This window comes from Pleurodeles waltl, chromosome 4_2 (genome assembly GCF_031143425.1).
Source record: "Pleurodeles waltl isolate 20211129_DDA chromosome 4_2, aPleWal1.hap1.20221129, whole genome shotgun sequence".
In the NCBI taxonomy this organism is placed as follows: domain Eukaryota; kingdom Metazoa; phylum Chordata; class Amphibia; order Caudata; family Salamandridae; genus Pleurodeles; species Pleurodeles waltl.
In genome coordinates, this window is record NC_090443.1 from 516,942,038 (window position 1) to 516,960,220 (window position 18,183).

Here is an 18,183-nt window from a genome sequence, read left to right on the forward strand (position 1 = left end):
ATATATTTACAAATGTACAAATGTTCAAGATCTACTTCCAAACGGCTACAGGCTCCCGGGGAGGAGGGTGGGCGCATGTGAATCTGCAGCGACTAATGCCACGAACAGATGTACACTGGGTAAGTGACATTTTCCGTTCGGTGGCATGTGTAGCTGCAGATACACATGCTGTGCATAGACTAGTAAGCAGTTATCTCCCCAAAAGCGGTGGTTCAGCCTGTAGGAGTAAAAGTAGTTTGAAATAAAGTTCTTAGTACGGCTTGACCTACTGTGGCCTGTTGTGCAGATAACACATCTACACAGTAGTGTTTAGTAAATGTATGAGGCGTAGACCATGTTGCTGCCTTACATATTTCGTTCATTGGAATATTTCCTAGAAAGGCCATAGTAGCACCTTTCTTTCTGGTTGAGTGTGCCTTTGGTGTAATAGGCAGTTCTCTCTTTGCTTTAAGATAGCAGGTTTGGATGCATCTTACTATCCATCTGGCAATACCCTGTTTTGAAATTGGATTTCCTGTATCAGGTTTTTGGAAGGCAATAAATAGTTGTTTTGTCTTCCTAATTTCTTTTGTCCTGTCAATGTAGTACATTAGCGCTCTCTTGAGGTCTAATGTATGTAGTGCTCTTTCAGCTATTGAATCTGGCTGTGGGAAGAACACTGGTAATTCCACTGTTTGGTTTAAGTGGAACAGTGAGATAACCTTTGGTAAGAATTTTGGATTTGTTCTTAGAACGACCTTATTTTTGTGTATTTGAATAAATGGTTCTTGTATGGTAAACGCCTGTATTTCACTTACTCTTCTTAGAGATGTAATGGCAATGAGAAATGCAACTTTCCACGTTAAGTATTGCATTTCACAAGAATGCATGGGTTCGAAAGGTGGACCCATGAGCCTTGTTAAGACAATGTTGAGGTTCCATGAAGGAACAGGTGGTGTCCTTGGTGGTATAATTCTCTTTAGGCCCTCCATAAACGCTTTAATGACAGGTATTCTAAATAGGGAAGTTGAATGAGTAATCTGCAGGTAAGCAGATATTGCTGCAAGATGTATTTTTATGGAAGAGAAAGCTAGATTTGATTTTTGTAAATGTAGTAAATATCCTACTACATCTTTCGGAGATGCATGCAATGGTTGAATTTGATTATTATGACAGTAACAAACAAATCTTTTCCATTTACTTGCATAGCAGTGTCTAGTGGAAGGTTTTCTAGCTTGTTTTATGACCTCCATACACTCTTGAGTGAGGCCTAAGTGTCCAAATGCTAGGATTACAGGAGCCAAATTGCTAGATTCAGCGATGCAGGGTTTGGATGCCTGATCTGTTGTTTGTGTTGTGTTAACAGATCTGGCCTGTTGGGTAGTTTGACATGAGGTACTACTGACAGGTCTAGTAGTGTCGTATACCAAGGTTGTCTTGCCCATGTTGGTGCTATTAGTATGAGTTTGAGTTTGTTTTGACTCAATCTGTTTACTAGATAAGGAAGGAGAGGGAGAGGGGGGAAAAGCGTACGCAAATATCCCTGACCAATTCATCCATAGAGCATTGCCTTGGGATTGCCGGTGTGGGTACCTGGATGCGAAGTTTTGGCATTTTGCGTTTTCTTTTGTTGCAAATAGATCTATTTGAGGTGTTCCCCAAATTTGGAAGTAAGTGTTTAGGATTTGGGGGTGAATTTCCCATTCGTGGACCTGTTGGTGATCCCAAGAGAGATGGTCTGCTAGCTGGTTCTGGATCCCTGGAATAAACTGTGCTATTAGGCGAATGTGGTTGTGAATTGCCCAATGCCATAGTTTTTGGGGTTAGGAGACACAACTGTGTCGAATGTGTCCCCCCCTGTTTGTTTAAATAATACATTGTCGTCATGTTGTCTGTCTTGACAAGAATGTATTTGTGGGTTATCATGGGTTGGAATGCTTTTAACGCTAGAAATACTACTAACAGTTCTAGGTGATTTATATGAAACTTTCTTCGATGTACGTCCCATTGTCCTTGGATGCTGTGTTGATGGAGGTGTGCTCCCCAGCCTGTCATGGAAGCATCTATCATCATCACGTATTGTGGCACTGGGTCTTGGAAAGGCCGCCCTTTGTTTAAATTTGTACTGTTCCACCATAGAAGCGAGATGTATGTTTGGCGGTCTATCAACACCAGATCTAGAAGTTGACCCTGTGCATGTGACCATTGTGATGCTAGGCACTGTTGTAAGGGCTACATGTGCAATCTTGCGTTTGGGACAATGGCTATGCATGAGGACATCATGCCTAGGAGTTTTAATACCATCTTTGCATGTATCTTTTGTGTTGGATACATGGCTTGTATCACCTTGTGAAAATGTTGAACCCTTTGTGGACTTGGAGTGGCTATCCCTTCTGTTGTGTTGATTGTCGTTCCTAAGTATTGCTGTGTTTGACACGGCAAAAGGTGTGACTTTGCATAGTTGATGGAGAAACCCAGCTTGTAAAGGGTTTGTATAACAATCTGTGTGGTGTGAACACTTTGTTAGCGAGTTGGTCTTGATTAACCAATCGTCTAGGTACGGGAACACGTGTATTTGCTGCCTCCTGATATGTGCAGCTACTACTGCTAGACATTTTGTAAAGACTCTTGGCGCTGTTGTTATTCTGAATGGCAACACTTTGAATTGGTAATGTATTCCCTTGAATACAAACCTTAGGTATTTCCTGTGCGAGGGATGTATCGGTATATGGAAATACGCGTCTTTTAGATCTAACGTTGTCATGTAGTCTTGCTGTTTCAGCAGTGGTATTACGTCTTGTAACGTGACCATGTGAAAGTGGTCTGATTTGATGTAGGTGTTTAGTGTTCTGAGATCTAATATTGGTCTCAGACTTTTGTCCTTTTTTGGTATTAGAAAGTACAGTGAGTAAACTCCTGTGTTCTTTTGTGGACTTGGTACTAATTCTATTGCGTCTTTTTGCAGTAATGCTTGAACTTCTAGTCCTAGAAGGTCTATATGCTGTTTTGACTTATTGTGTGTTTTCGGTGGGACGTTTGGAGGGAGTTGGAGAAATTCTATGCAATAACCATGTTGGATAATTGCGAAGACCCAAGTGTCTTATTTCCTCCCAAGATTTGTAGAACTGGCTTAGTCTTCCCCCCACTGGTGTTGTGTGAAGGGGTTGTGTGACTTGAGTCACTGTTTATTTTGAGGGGTTTTGGGACCTTGAAATTTTCCCCTGTTTCTTGGGAATTGGCCCCCTCTGTATTGGCCCCAAAAGCCTCCCCTTTGATATTGTCCCTGGTAGGTAGGTGGTTTGGTTTGTGAGGTGCTGGTTTCTGTGGCTTGACCTCGAAACCCTCCTCTGAAAGTTGTTTTGCGAAATGTGCGAAATGTGCCTCTGCCCTGCGGGGTATAGAGTGCGCCCATGGCTTTGGCTGTGTCGGTGTCCTTCTTTAATTTTTCAATTGCAGTGTCCACTTCCGGCCCAAACAATTGCTGTTCATTGAACGGCATATTGAGCACTGCCTGTTGTATCTCAGGTTTGAAGCCAGATGTGCGCAGCCATGCGTGCCTCCTTATCGTCACAGCAGTATGTATTGTTCTTGCAGCTGTATCTGCTGCATCCATAGAAGAACGTATCTGGTTGTTGGAGATATTTTGTCCCTCTTCAACCACTTGTTGTGCTCGTTTCTGGAATTGTTTGGGGAGGTGCTCGATGAGATGCTGCATCTCGTCCCAATGGGCCCTGTCGTATCGCGCTAGGAGTGCTTGCGAGTTGGCGATGCGCCACTGATTTGCAGCTTGTGCTGCAACCCTTTTCCCAGCTGCATCAAACTTGCGGCTCTCCTTGTCCGGAGGTGGTGCGTCGCCTGATGTATGCGAGTTGGCTCTTTCACAAGCTGCTCCTACGACTACTGAATCTGGTGTCAGTTGTGATGTAATAAAAGCAGGGTCTGTGGGCGGTGCCTTGTATTTTTTCTCCACCCTTGGAGTTATTGCTCTGCTTTTAACTGGCTCCTTAAAAATCTGTTTAGCGTGCCTTAGCATTCCCAGGAGCATAGGAAGGCTTTGATAATGGCTATGGGTGGAGGACAGGGTGTTAAAGAGGAAGTCATCCTCGATAGGCTCCGAATGTAGCGATACATTATGAAATTGGGCTGCCCTAGCTACCACCTGTGCATATGCTGTACTGTCCTCAGGTGGTGAGGGTTTAGTTGGGTACGCCTCTGGGCTATTGTCCGATACCGGAGCGTCATAGAGGTCCCATGCATCCTGATCATCTTGGCTCATGGTGGTATGAGCTGGTGATTGTGGTGGAGTCTGTGCCGGTGATACTTGAGTTGAGGGTGGTGGAGAGGGTGGTGGAGAGGGTGGTGGAGTTACCTTCTTTACCACCTTTGCTTGTGGTGGCTTGTCTTGTTGCTGGAAGTCAAGTTTCCTTTTCCTTCTGATTGGGGGAAGAGTGCTGATCTTCCCTGTACCACTTTGGATAAAGATCCGCTTTTGCGTGTGATCTACTTCTGTTGTTTGTAATTCCTCCTCAAATTTGTGTCTTTTTAGTTGGGAGGACAGTGATTGTTCCTGTGAGTAGGAACTGGTTTTTGGTTCGGTTGCCGGGTGTTTTGGCACCAAAACCGTGTCTTTAGGTTTTTTTGGCTCCGACTAGATCTTTCTTTTGGTGTCGTGCCCTCTCGGTGCCGACCATCTTCGGTGCCGCTGTCTCTGTGCCGACCATCTTCGGTGCCGCTGTCTCTGTGCCGAGCAGCTTCGGTGCCGCTGTCTCTGTGCCGAGCAGCTTCGGTGCCGCTGTCTCTGTGCCGAGCAGCTTCGGTGCCGCTGTCTCTGTGCCGAGCAGCTTCGGTGCCGCTGTCTCTGTGCCGAGCAGCTTCGGTGCCGCTGTCTCTGTGCCGAGCAGCTTCGGTGCCGCTGTCTCTGTGCCGAGCAGCTTCGGTGCCGCTGTCTCTGTGCCGAGCAGCTTCGGTGCCGCTGTCTCTGTGCCGAGCAGCTTCGGTGCCGCTGTCTCTGTGCCGAGCAGCTTCGGTGCCGCTGTCTCTGTGCCGAGCAGCTTCGGTGCCGCTGTCTCTGTGTCGAGCAGCTTCGGTGCCGCTGTCTCTGTGCCGAGCAGCTTCGGTGCCGCTGTCTCTGTGCCGAGCAGCTTCGGTGCCGCTGTCTCTGTGCCGAGGAGCTTCGGTGCCGCTGTCTCTGTGCCGAGCAGCTTCGGTGCCGCTGTCTCTGTGCCGAGCAGCTTCGGTGCCGCTGTCTCTGTGCCGAGCAGCTTCGGTGCCGCTGTCTCTGTGCCGAGCAGCTTCGGTGCCGCTGTCTCTGTGCCGAGCAGCTTCGGTGCCGCTGTCTCTGTGCCGAGCAGCTTCGGTGCCGCTGTCTCTGTGCCGAGCAGCTTCGGTGCCGCTATCTCGGTGTCGACCCTGTTCTGCACCACTCTCTCGGTCCCGAGATTGCTGCGTGCCTGTGTCTCGACCTGAGTCGGACGACTTCGGCACCAGCTCGCCCTTTTTCGGTGCCGATGGACGGTCACCAACTTTATGGGTTAAGCCACGGCCTGTTGGCAGTGGCGTCCCCTGGGCTTTCTCTGTTTTTTCGTGTGATCTTTGTTTCAACGTCTTACTCACGGTTGGTTGCTCTTCGACGTCGAACTCTTCGGAGTCTGAATCGGGGATGGAGAATGTTTCTTCTTCCTCCTCCTCGAACCTTTGTTGTCCTGTCGGCGTGGACGCCATCTGCAACCTCCTGGCTCTTCGGTCTCTGAGCGTTTTTCTCGACCGAAACGCACGACAGGCCTCACACGTCTCCTCCTTGTGCTCGGGGGACAGGCACAAGTTACAGACCAAATGTTGGTCTGTATAAGGATATTTACTGTGGCATTTAGGACAGAAGCGGAACGGGGTCCGTTCCATCAGTCTCGATGTTGCACGCGGTCGGGCCGACCAGGCCCCGACGGGGGATCGAAAATACCCCAAAGGGCTACCGGAGCTCTTTAAGGTTCGGTGTCGATTTTCCCTAACTATCCCGATACCGAACGAAACAATACCGACGAATTTCCCGAGATTCTGACTAACTTTCCGACCCGAAACACGGAGCGAAAAGGAACGCGTCCGAACCCGATGGCGGAAAAAAAACAATCTAAGATGGAGTCGACGCCCATGCGCAATGGAACCGAAGTGGGAGGAGTCCCTCGGTCTCGTGACTCGAAAAGACTTCTTCGAAGAAAAACAACTTGTAACACTCCGAGCCCAACACCAGACGGCGGACTATGCACAGCATGTGTATCTGCAGCTACACATGCCACCGAACACACAATTATCCTACTTGTACAACAAAACTTTAACATTTACACTCCACAGCCAGCTGGAAGGCAGGGGGAACTTGACGGTCAAAAATGACAAATGGGTTGATAAAAAAAATAGTCCCAATTTGAATCCCAGAAAGGCAGTCAGACTTCCATCTCTGAGGCCAGTAAAAGAGTACCACTCAGTAAAATTCATTCATTGACATATTTCTGTTTCTGAGTGCTGTAATCAAAGTCTTGCATGAAAAAAGTTATTATTGCTAGCATTAGTTGTTCCATTGCAAAGTCTATTGGTTCGCTAAAACTATTTGCAAAAACTTTATCACCAGGCTTTATATTCAAGCATACTGACAAGATGATACACACAAGCCCTGTACTAGCAGCTGTGGTGCTTTAACTAGTAATTCGGTACAAAATATACGTCGCTCACTGGTAGTATAGCACTGTAGGATGTTCAGATACACTGGCAGGGAGTTAAGTGGAGCAATGATTATTTACCTGGGTGCATTGGTGGCATATCCATTGCAGGCCTCCCTGACATCATTCGAGGGTCCATATATGGCTGCATCATAAGCCAACGTGGATCAAAACCCATGGAAGCCAAGTGCTGTGGATGGGGTGCCAAGGGTTGGTACAGGGGTCTGTGTTGTCGAGGGGGGACAGGACTACTCGCCGGCTGGCCTTGTGTTGGTTGAGAAGGAGCTCCTTGCTGCTGCTGCTGCCATTGCTGCTGTTTCATCTGTTCCTAAATATCAACAAAGCTCCATAATTAATGAAGTCAGATAAGCATGTCATGTCCGCAAGAGGGCTAATTTATATCAAGTAAGAGTTTGAAGAACACCCAGCGCTCATGTCCAGGAGAACAATTAATACTTCTACAGAAAGTGGTCTTAGGACATTAAGAAATCGGGCAGGAGCACTGCTGTAATCTGGGTATTTTAGGAATACAATTTCAATGTATAAACTAATTGCACAGAAGGAAGGCCCATTCTTATGCACCATGGCATGAGAAGAGAGAAAGCAGCTTTTAAACTCCCTGGGATTAAAAGGGAAGATCACCTGTGCCACTGCTGTGATTACACTACAAGATCAGAGGGGAGTGACAATTCAAGACTCCTCAAACCTAGAAGAGGGGCTCCAAAGGCAAGGGTATGAAGTTAAGCAGTATGTCCTGTAAAGTCTACGTAAATACTCATGATCTCAAATCAAATTTCTTTTTGTGGTAAAGGAGGAGCGCAAAAAAATATTATTCATACTAGACTCCTAATGGACATTACCAAATCACTAAGCTCCTCACCAACCCCCATTTTCCCTCCCTGAAGCAAAATAGTTATTTCCTATCCAGCATCAACATGGGATCAAGCCTCCTGCTAGGGCAGGAGGGAATGCTACACTTTTTACATTTTTGAAACCATGTACTACACCATTCTAATCACATCAGGACAGTATGAGAAACGAAGATCAATTTACATGTATTGCTGACCAGTCATCAAAACAATCATCACACTTACCTGCTGTCTTTGGAATCTCGGTGGCAGGGACTTCTGGAACTGTTTGGAGTACCCAGAGGACACTGCTGGACGGGGTTGAGAACCAGGTTCCTGCTCATTATCAGGAACCATCAGAGGTGCCAAAGAAGACGAGGAAGAATCCTTCTCACTGCAGCCACTGTCTTGTCTTTTAAAGATCTGATGTGTGCCTACCAGGAGAATCAACATTCAATATATCAGAAAATGGTGTAAAGAGCCCTACAAAGCCTAGTAAAAAATTGCAAGTCAATGTGCTATGACCAGAAGTGAAAAAAAAACATGCTCAAGATCAGAAAATTAAGTCATCATTGAGTTTATAAGAACGCTTCATGAGTTACAATACTTTAAATAACCATCAGGGCCTATAATGCCTGTCCTAGTTTAATAGCTGGAGGTGCTCTTTAGCAAGGAAATACAAGCTTAGAAATGTTAAAATTGGATTCAAAGTGTCCATCACTGCAACACTAACTCAACATCAGTAACTGTGTTGTCAGAATGAATTTATAATAGTTCTCTCTCGTTCTAAGACATGACATGTTCAAAGCATAAGCAAAACACAAGGTACCTCTACCGTGGCCACGTTTCTGCACTCCCTTAAGCTTTTAATCGTATAGGGCAAGTGCCTGATAACATCTAAAGGATTTCAAGTATGTTTTTCTCATTATCTCCTCTGGCCTTGCCGCCAAAAGTGGGGCCGTGGCCGGAGGGGGCGAGCAACTCCACTAGCTGGAATGCCCTGGGGTGCTGTAACAAAGGGGGTGAGCCTTTGAGGCTCACCGCCAGGTGTTACAGTTCCTGCAAGGGGGAGGTGATAAGCATTTCCACCCAGTACAGGCTTTGTTACTAGCCACAGAGTGACAAAGGCACTCTCCCCATGTGGCCAGCAACATGTCTCGAGTGTGGCAGGCTGCTAAAACCAGTCAGCCTACACAGGTATTTGGTTAAGGTTTCAGGGGGCACCACTAAGGTGCCCTCTGGGGTGTATGTTACAATAAAATGTACACTGGCATCAGTGTGCATTTATTGTGCTGAGAAGTTTGATATCAAACTTCACAGTTTTGAATGTAGCCATTATGGTGCTGTGGAGTTCGTGCATGACAGACTCCCAGACCATATACTCTTATGGCTACCCTGCACTTACAATGTCTAAGGTTTTGCTTAGACACTGTAGGGGCACAGTGCTCATGCACTGGTGCCCTCACCTATGGTATAGTGCACCCTGCCTTAGGGCTGTAAGGCCTGCTAGAGGGGTGACTTATCTATACTGCATAAGCAGTGTGAGGTTGGCATGGCACCCTGAGGGGAGTGCCATGTCGACTTACTCGTTTTGTCCCCACCAGCACACACAAGCTGGCAAGCAGTGTGTCTGTGCTGAGTGAGGGGTCACCAGGGTGGCATAAGACATGCTGCAGCCCTTAGAGACCTTCCCTGGCATCAGGGCCCTTGGTACCAGGGGTACCAGTTACAAGGGATCTACCTGGAGGCCAGGGTGTGCCAATTGTGAAAACAAAAGTACAGGTTAGGGAAAGAACACTGGTGCTGGGGCCTGGTTAGCAGGCCTCAGCACACTTTCAAATCAAAACTTAGCATCAGCAAAGGCAAAAAGTCAGGGGGTAACCATGCCAAGGAGGCATTTCCTTACACTCAACTTCACTGGAAAAGGTTCCGGAGGACTGCTTGACCCACCGCTACCTCTCCTTGAGATAGTGCTTCCAAGTAGTAATGTCTGGTACACATATGGCAGCTCTTCGACGTTGCTGCTCTACAAATGTCTTGCAGTGGTATCCCAGCAAACAGCGCTGCTGAAGAAACTGCCAGCGTTGAATGCGCATGGACAGACCAATGTAGTGGCTTGCCTGCTGCAAAAATTTAATTGCTGAGAAGATCCATCAAGCTATACTCTGTTTAGAGAGCGATTGACCCAGACTGGGTGCAATGTAAGCCACAGTTGATTAGACCTGCGAAAAGGTTAAGTCCTGTCCTAATAGAATTTAACACACCCTTTAATGTCTAAAGAGTGCCATGCTCTATCCGCAGGAGTCATCGGATCTGGAAAAAAATGTCTTGAATACTAAGGGCTCATTCAGAAGAAAATACGAAGGGACCTTTGGGATAAAATGCGGGTTACTGCACAACATTAGTTTGTCTTTTTTGATCTGTAAAAACTGCTCTTGTATAGGAAGTACTTGTATCTCACTGTCCCGTCAGACTGATGTGAGGGCAACAATTAAGGCAACTTTCCAGGAGAGGAATTTCAGAGATGCTCGATGAATAGGCTCAAGGGGCTACTTCAAAGTTGCAAAATAACAATATTCAGATTCAAAGAGGGAGGAGAAGGAGGCCTGAATGGTGTAAACACTGTGAAAAGACCTTTCAGAAGTCGTTTTATCAACCTAGAGGACCATAACTAAGGTGAAGAGTGAGCGTCTAAGATGCAATCGCTGCCAGGTGCACCTTTATAGAGGAATGGAAAAGTTCTGATTGCGCTAAATGCAGCAAGTAAGGTAATATTTACCCCAGAGATGAGGTAAGAGGATCAATTTGCTGTTGGTGACACCACAAACAAACCGGTCCACTTACAAGAATAAGCTTTATTGGTGCTGGCTGCTTTGACTTTGGATACAATGTCCCTGCACTCTTGCGGAATATTTAAATGTGCAAATTCCTTGTGCTCAGGAGCCATGCTGATGACCGCAATGACTGAGGATCCGGATGCAAGATCTGACCACTGCGCATTGTTACCAAATGCGGAGATGTTTTCAGTGGGAAGTGAGGCTTCACTGACAGAAGAAGCTCCACGAATCAATGTTGGCGAGGCCAGTACGGAGCTATTAATATCAGAGTGCACGGTTCCCTCTTCATCTTTGTTAGGACTTTCATGATCAAGGGTATTGGAGGAAAAGAGTATGCAAAGATTCCTGACCAAGCTATGGAAAATGCATTCCCCCATGATCCCTTTGGTGTTGCCAGCTTGCGAAGTATTGGCATGTGGTGTTCAGCTGGCTGGCGAATAGGTCGAATTTTGGTGTTCCCCACTGTAAAAGAAATGTGGTTGACTGTGGACCGGTCCAGTTCCCATTTGCGACACATTGATTTTTTCCTGCTGAGCGAGTCTGCTATTGTGTTCTGTATGCCTGGAAGGTGCACTGCTGTGAGCATGATGCCTTGCTGCGACACCCAGTTCCATATTTTTTTTTTTAGATTACCTGGAGAGAGGAAGAGATCTTGTGCCACCCTGTTTGTTGCGATAATGCATCACAGTGGTGTTGTCTGTTCTTATTACCACTTCTGAACCGGCAATCTTTGGGAGAAAGGCCGGAAAAGTTAGATAAACTGCTTTGAGCTCAAGCAGATTGATGAGCATTGTCCGCAACTCTAGTGGCCACTTGCCACTTACCCATAGGTCTTGTAAACCGGCTCCCCAGCCTTCCAGGGAGGCATCTGTGGTGATAGTCCAAGGTGCTGGGCAATGGAAAAACGACAGGCCGACAGACAGATGATGTCTTTGAGACCACCACACCGGATTATTGGTCCGGAGTAATGTTTATCTGACCTTCGAAGCTTCCTGAAATCTGGAGCCATTGTAGATTGAGCGGCTCTTGCAGGGGGTGCATCTTGAGCCTGCAGAAAGGAACTAGAGGTATGCATGATGACATCATGCCCAATAAGGATGTGAAGAGGCGAACTGAAATGTAGTCCTTTTTCTGAATTGACTTTGCTAGAGATATAATTTTCTGCTGTCTTTCCACAGTGGGACATGCCATGGTGGATTGAGTGTTCAGTTTCCCCCTAAAACAGTGATCCTGCGTCATGGTAGGTGTAAGGAAATGCCTCCTTGGCATGGTTGCCCCCTGACATTTTGCCTTTGCTGATGCTATGTTTACAATTGAAAGTGTGCTGAGGCCTGCTAACCAGGCCCCAGCACCAGTGTTCTTTCCCTAACCTGTACTTTTGTATCCACAATTGGCAGACCCTGGCATCCAGATAAGTCCCTTGTAACTGGTACTTCTAGTACCAAGGGCCCTGATGCCAAGGAAGGTCTCTAAGGGCTGCAGCATGTCTTATGCCACCCTGGAGACCTCTCACTCAGCACAGACACACTGCTTACCAGCTTGTGTGTGCTAGTGAAGACAAAACGAGTAAGTCGACATGGCACTCCCCTCAGGGTGCCATGCCAGCCTCTCACTGCCTATGCAGTATAGGTAAGACACCCCTCTAGCAGGCCTTACAGCCCTAAGGCAGGGTGCACTATACCATAGGTGAGGGTACCAGTGCATGAGCATGGTACCCCTACAGTGTCTAAACAAAACCTTAGACATTGTAAGTGCAGGGTAGCCATAAGAGTATATGGTCTGGGAGTCTGTCAAACACGAACTCCACAGCACCATAATGGCTACACTGAAAACTGGGAAGTTTGGTATCAAACTTCTCAGCACAATAAATGCACACTGATGCCAGTGTACATTTTATTGTAAAATACACCACAGAGGGCACCTTAGAGGTGCCCCCTGAAACGTAACCGACTGTCTGTGTAGGCTGACTAGTTCCAGCAGCCTGCCTCACCAGAGACATGTTGCTGGCCCCATGGGGAGAGTGCCTTTGTCACTCTGAGGCCAGTAACAAAGCCTGCACTGGGTGGAGATGCTAACACCTCCCCCAGGCAGGAGCTGTGACACCTGGCGGTGAGCCTCAAAGGCTCACCCCTTTGTCACAGCCCAGCAGGGCACTCCAGCTTAGTGGAGTTGCCCGCCCCCTCCGGCCACGGCCCCCACTTTTGGCGGCAAGGCTGGAGGGAACAAAGAAAGCAACAAGGAGGAGTCACTGGCCAGTCAGGACAGCCCCTAAGGTGTCCTGAGCTGAAGTGACTCTAACTTTTAGAAATCCTCCATCTTGCAGATGGAGGATTCCCCCAATAGGGTTAGGATTGTGACCCCCTCCCCTTGGGAGGAGGCACAAAGAGGGTGTACCCACCCTCAGGGCTAGTAGCCATTGGCTACTAACCCCCCAGACCTAAACACGCCCTTAAATTTAGTATTTAAGGGCTACCCTGAACCCTAGAAGATTAGATTCCTGCAACTACAAGAAGAAGGACTGCCCAGCTGAAAACCCCTGCAGCGGAAGACCAGAAGACGACAACTGCCTTGGCTCCAGAAACTCACCGGCCTGTCTCCTGCCTTCCAAAGATCCTGCTCCAGCGACGCCTTCCAAAGGGACCAGCGACCTCGACATCCTCTGAGGACTGCCCCTGCTTCGAAAAGACAAGAAACTCCAGAGGACAGCGGACCTGCTCCAAGAAAAGCTGCAACTTTGTTTCCAGCAACTTTAAAGAACCCTGCAAGCTCCCCGCAAGAAGCGTGAGACTTGCAACACTGCACCCGGCGACCCCGACTCGGCTGGTGGCGATCCAACACCTCAGGAGGGACCCCAGGACTACTCTGATACTGTGAGTACCAAAACCTGTCCCCCCTGAGCCCCCACAGCGCCGCCTGCAGAGGGAATCCCGAGGCTTCCCCTGACCGCGACTCTTTGAACCTAAAGTCCCGACGCCTGGGAGAGACCCTGCACCCGCAGCCCCCAGGACCTGAAGGACCGGACTTTCACTGGAGAAGTGACCCCCAGGAGTCCCTCTCCCTTGCCCAAGTGGAGGTTTCCCCGAGGAACCCCCCCCTTGCCTGCCTGCAGCGCTGAAGAGATCCCGAGATCTCCCATTGACTTCCATTACAAACCCGACGCTTGTTTCTACACTGCACCCGGCCGCCCCCGCGCTGCTGAGGGTGAAATTTCTGTGTGGACTTGTGTCCCCCCCGGTGCCCTACAAAACCCCCCCTGGTCTGCCCTCCGAAGACGCGGGTACTTACCTGCCAGCAGACCGGAACCGGGGCACCCCCTTCTCTCCATTCTAGCCTATGTGTTTTGGGCACCACTTTGAACTCTGCACCTGACCGGCCCTGAGCTGCTGGTGTGGTGACTTTGGGGTTGCTCTGAACCCCCAACGGTGGGCTACCTTGGACCAAGAACTAAGCCCTGTAAGTGTCTTACTTACCTGGTTAACCTAACAAATACTTACCTCCCCTAGGAACTGTGAAAATTGCACTAAGTGTCTGTAAGGAAATGCCTCCTTGGCATGGTTGCCCCCTGACTTTTTGCCTTTGCTGATGCTATGTTTACAATTGAAAGTGTGCTGAGGCCTGCTAACCAGGCCCCAGCACCAGTGTTCTTTCCCTAACCTGTACTTTTGTATCCACAATTGGCAGACCCTGGCATCCAGATAAGTCCCTTGTAACTGGTACTTCTAGTACCAAGGGCCCTGATGCCAAGGAAGGTCTCTAAGGGATGCAGCATGTCTTATGCCACCCTGGAGACCTCTCACTCAGCACAGACACACCGCTTGCCAGCTTGTGTGTGCTAGTGAGGACAAAACGAGTAAGTCGACATGGCACTCCCCTCAGGGTGCCATGCCAGCCTCTCACTGCCTATGCAGTAGGTAAGACACCCCTCTAGCAGGCCTTACAGCCCTAAGGCAGGGTGCACTATACCATAGGTGAGGGTACCAGTGCATGAGCATGGTACCCCTACAGTGTCTAAACAAAACCTTAGACATTGTAAGTGCAGGGTAGCCATAAGAGTATATGGTCTGGGAGTCTGTCAAACACGAACTCCACAGCACCATAATGGCTACACTGAAAACTGGGAAGTTTGGTATCAAACTTCTCAGCACAATAAATGCACACTGATGCCAGTGTACATTTTATTGTAAAATACACCACAGAGGGCACCTTAGAGGTGCCCCCTGAAACTTAACCGACTATCTGTGTAGGCTGACTAGTTCTAGCAGCCTGCCACAAACCGAGACATGTTGCTGGCCCCATGGGGAGAGTGCCTTTGTCACTCTGAGGCCAGTAACAAAGCCTGCACTGGGTGGAGATGCTAACACCTCTCCCAGGCAGGAATTGTCACACCTGGCGGTGAGCCTCAAAGGCTCACCTCCTTTGTGCCAACCCAGCAGGACACTCCAGCTAGTGGAGTTGCCCGCCCCCTCCGGCCAGGCCCCACTTTTGGCGGCAAGGCCGGAGAAAATAATGAGAATAACAAGGAGGAGTCACTGGCCAGTCAGGACAGCCCCTAAGGTGTCCTGAGCTGAGGTGACTAACTTTTAGAAATCCTCCATCTTGCAGATGGAGGATTCCCCCAATAGGGTTAGGATTGTGACCCCCTCCCCTTGGGAGGAGGCACAAAGAGGGTGTACCCACCCTCAGGGCTAGTAGCCATTGGCTACTAACCCCCCAGACCTAAACACGCCCTTAAATTTAGTATTTAAGGGCTACCCTGAACCCTAGAAAATTAGATTCCTGCAACTACAAGAAGAAGGACTGCCCAGCTGAAAAACCCCTGCAGCGGAAGACCAGAAGACGACAACTGCCTTGGCTCCAGAAACTCACCGGCCTGTCTCCTGCCTTCCAAAGATCCTGCTCCAGCGACGCCTTCCAAAGGGACCAGCGACCTCGACATCCTCTGAGGACTGCCCCTGCTTCGAAAAGACAAGAAACTCCCGAGGACAGCGGACCTGCTCCAAGAAAAGCTGCAACTTTGTTTCCAGCAGCTTTAAAGAACCCTGCAAGCTCCCCGCAAGAAGCGTGAGACTTGCAACACTGCACCCGGCGACCCCGACTCGGCTGGTAGAGATCCGACACCTCAGGAGGGACCCCAGGACTACTCTGATACTGTGAGTACCAAAACCTGTCCCCCCTGAGCCCCCACAGCGCCGCCTGCAGAGGGAATCCCGAGGCTTCCCCTGACCGCGACTCTTTGAACCTAAAGTCCCGACGCCTGGGAGAGACCCTGCACCCGCAGCCCCCAGGACCTGAAGGACCGGACTTTCACTGGAGAAGTGACCCCCAGGAGTCCCTCTCCCTTGCCCAAGTGGAGGTTTCCCCGAGGAATCCCCCCCTTGCCTGCCTGCAGCGCTGAAGAGATCCCGAGATCTCTCATAGACTAACATTGAAAACCCGACGCTTGTTTCTACACTGCACCCGGCCGCCCCCGCGCTGCTGAGGGTGAAATTTCTGTGTGGACTTGTGTCCCCCCCGGTGCCCTACAAAACCCCCCTGGTCTGCCCTCCGAAGACGCGGGTACTTACCTGCAAGCAGACCGGAACCAGGGCACCCCCTTCTCTCCATTCTAGCCTATGTGTTTTGGGCACCACTTTGAACTCTGCACCTGACCGGCCCTGAGCTGCTGGTGTGGTGACTTTGGGGTTGCTCTGAACCCCCAACGGTGGGCTACCTTGGACCAAGAACTGAACCCTGTAAGTGTCTTACTTACCTGGTAAAACTAACAAATACTTACCTCCCCTAGGAACTGTGAAAATTGCACTAAGTGTCCACTTTTAAAACAGCTATTTGTCAATAACTTGAAAAGTATACATGCAATTTTTATGATTTGAAGTTCCTAAAGTACTTACCTGCAATACCTTTCGAACAAGATATTACATGTTAAATTTGAACCTGTGGTTCTTAAAATAAACTAAGAAAAGATATTTTTCTATACAAAAACCTATTGGCTGGATTTGTCTCTGAGTGTGTGTACCTCATTTATTGTCTATGTGTATGTACAACAAATGCTTAACACTACTCCTTGGATAAGCCTACTGCTCGACCACACTACCACAAAATAGAGCATTAGTATTATCTATTTTTACCACTATTTTACCTCTAAGGGGAACCCTTGGACTCTGTGCATGCTATTCCTTACTTTGAAATAGCACATACAGAGCCAACTTCCTACATTGGTGGCAGCGGTGGGATACAAGACTTTGCATTTGCTGGACTACTCAGCCAATACCTGATCACACGACAAATTCCAAAATTGTCATTAGAAATTGATTTTTGCAATTTGAAAAGTTTTCTAAATTCTTAAAAGACCTGCTAGGGCCTTGTGTTAGATCCTGTTTAGCATTTCTTTTAGAGTTTAAAAGTTTGTTAAAAGTTTGAATTAGATTCTAGAATCAGTTTTAGTTTCTTAAAAAGTATTCCCACTTTTAGAAGCATAATGTCTAGCACAGATGTGAATGTGGTGGAACTCGACACCACACCTTACCTCCATCTACAGATGAGAGAGCTAAGGTCACTCTGTAAACTAAAGAAAATAACAATGGGCCCCAAACCTACCAAAATACAGCTCCAGGAGCTTTTGGCAGAGTTTGAAAAGGCCAACCCCTCTGAGGGTGGCAACTCAGAGGAAGAGGATAGTGACTTGGAGGACAATTCCCCCCTACCAGTCCTATCTAGGGAGAACAGGGTCCCTCAAACCCTGACTCCAAAAATAATAGTCAGAGATGCTGGTTCCCTCACAGGAGAGACCAACACCTCTGAAATCACTGAGGATAACCCCAGTGAAGAGGACATCCAGTTAGCCAGGATGGCCAAAAGATTGGCTTTGGAAAGACAGATCCTAGCCATAGAGAGGGAAAGACAAGAGATGGGCCTAGGACCCATCAATGGTGGCAGCAACTTAAATAGGGTCAGAGATTCTCCTGACATGTTGAAAATCTCTAAAGGGATTGTAACTAAATATGAAGATGGTGATGACATCACCAAATGGTTCACAGCTTTTGAGAGGGCTTGTGTAACCAGAAAAGTGAACAGATCTCACTGGGGTGCTCTCCTTTGGGAAATGTTCACAGGAAAGTGTAGGGATAGACTCCTCACACTCTCTGGACAAGATGCAGAATCTTATAACCTCATGAAGGGTACCCTGATTGAGGGCTTTGGATTCTCCACTGAGGAGTACAGGATTAGGTTCAGGGGGGCTCAAAAATCCTCGAGCCAGACCTGGGTTGACTTTGTTGACTACTCAGTGAAAACACTAGATGGTTGGATTCAAGGCAGTGGTGTAAGTAATTATGATGGGCTGTACAATTTATTTGTGAAAGAACACCTGTTAAGTAATTGTTTCAATGATAAACTGCATCAGCATCTGGTAGACCTAGGACCAATTTCTCCCCAAGAATTGGGAAAGAAGGCGGACCATTGGGTCAAGACAAGGGTGTCCAAGACTTCAACAGGGGGTGACCAAAAGAAAGGGGTCACAAAGACTCCCCAGCAGAAGGGTGATGAGACAACCAAAACTAAAAATAGTAAAGAGTCTTCTACAGGCCCCCAAAAACCTGCACAGGAGGGTGGGCCCAGAGCCTCTTCACAAAACAATGGGTACAAGGGTAAAAACTTTGATCCCAAAAAGGCCTGGTGTCATAGCTGTAAACAGCATGGACACCAAACTGGAGACAAGGCCTGTCCCAAGAAAGGTTCCACTCCAAACTCCCATCCAGGTAACACTGGTATGGCTAGTCTCCAAGTGGGATCAACAGTGTGCCCAGAGCAAATCAG

General features: G+C 48.1%; 1 protein-coding gene across 3 annotated transcripts in view; it reads right to left on the bottom strand.

Moving 5' to 3' along the window:
• Nucleotides 1–18,183, bottom strand: part of PRRC2C (proline rich coiled-coil 2C) — a 1,097,702-nt gene that overhangs the window by 691,148 nt on the left and 388,371 nt on the right. For all 3 annotated transcript variants that reach the window (XM_069232016.1, XM_069232017.1, XM_069232015.1), the window contains exons 12-13: nucleotides 7,781–7,968; nucleotides 6,768–7,014 (exon numbers count right to left, since the gene is read on the bottom strand). In XM_069232016.1, coding sequence (XP_069088117.1) covers nucleotides 6,768–7,014; nucleotides 7,781–7,968 — 435 coding nt within the window. The remainder of the gene's footprint in view (nucleotides 1–6,767; nucleotides 7,015–7,780; nucleotides 7,969–18,183) is intronic.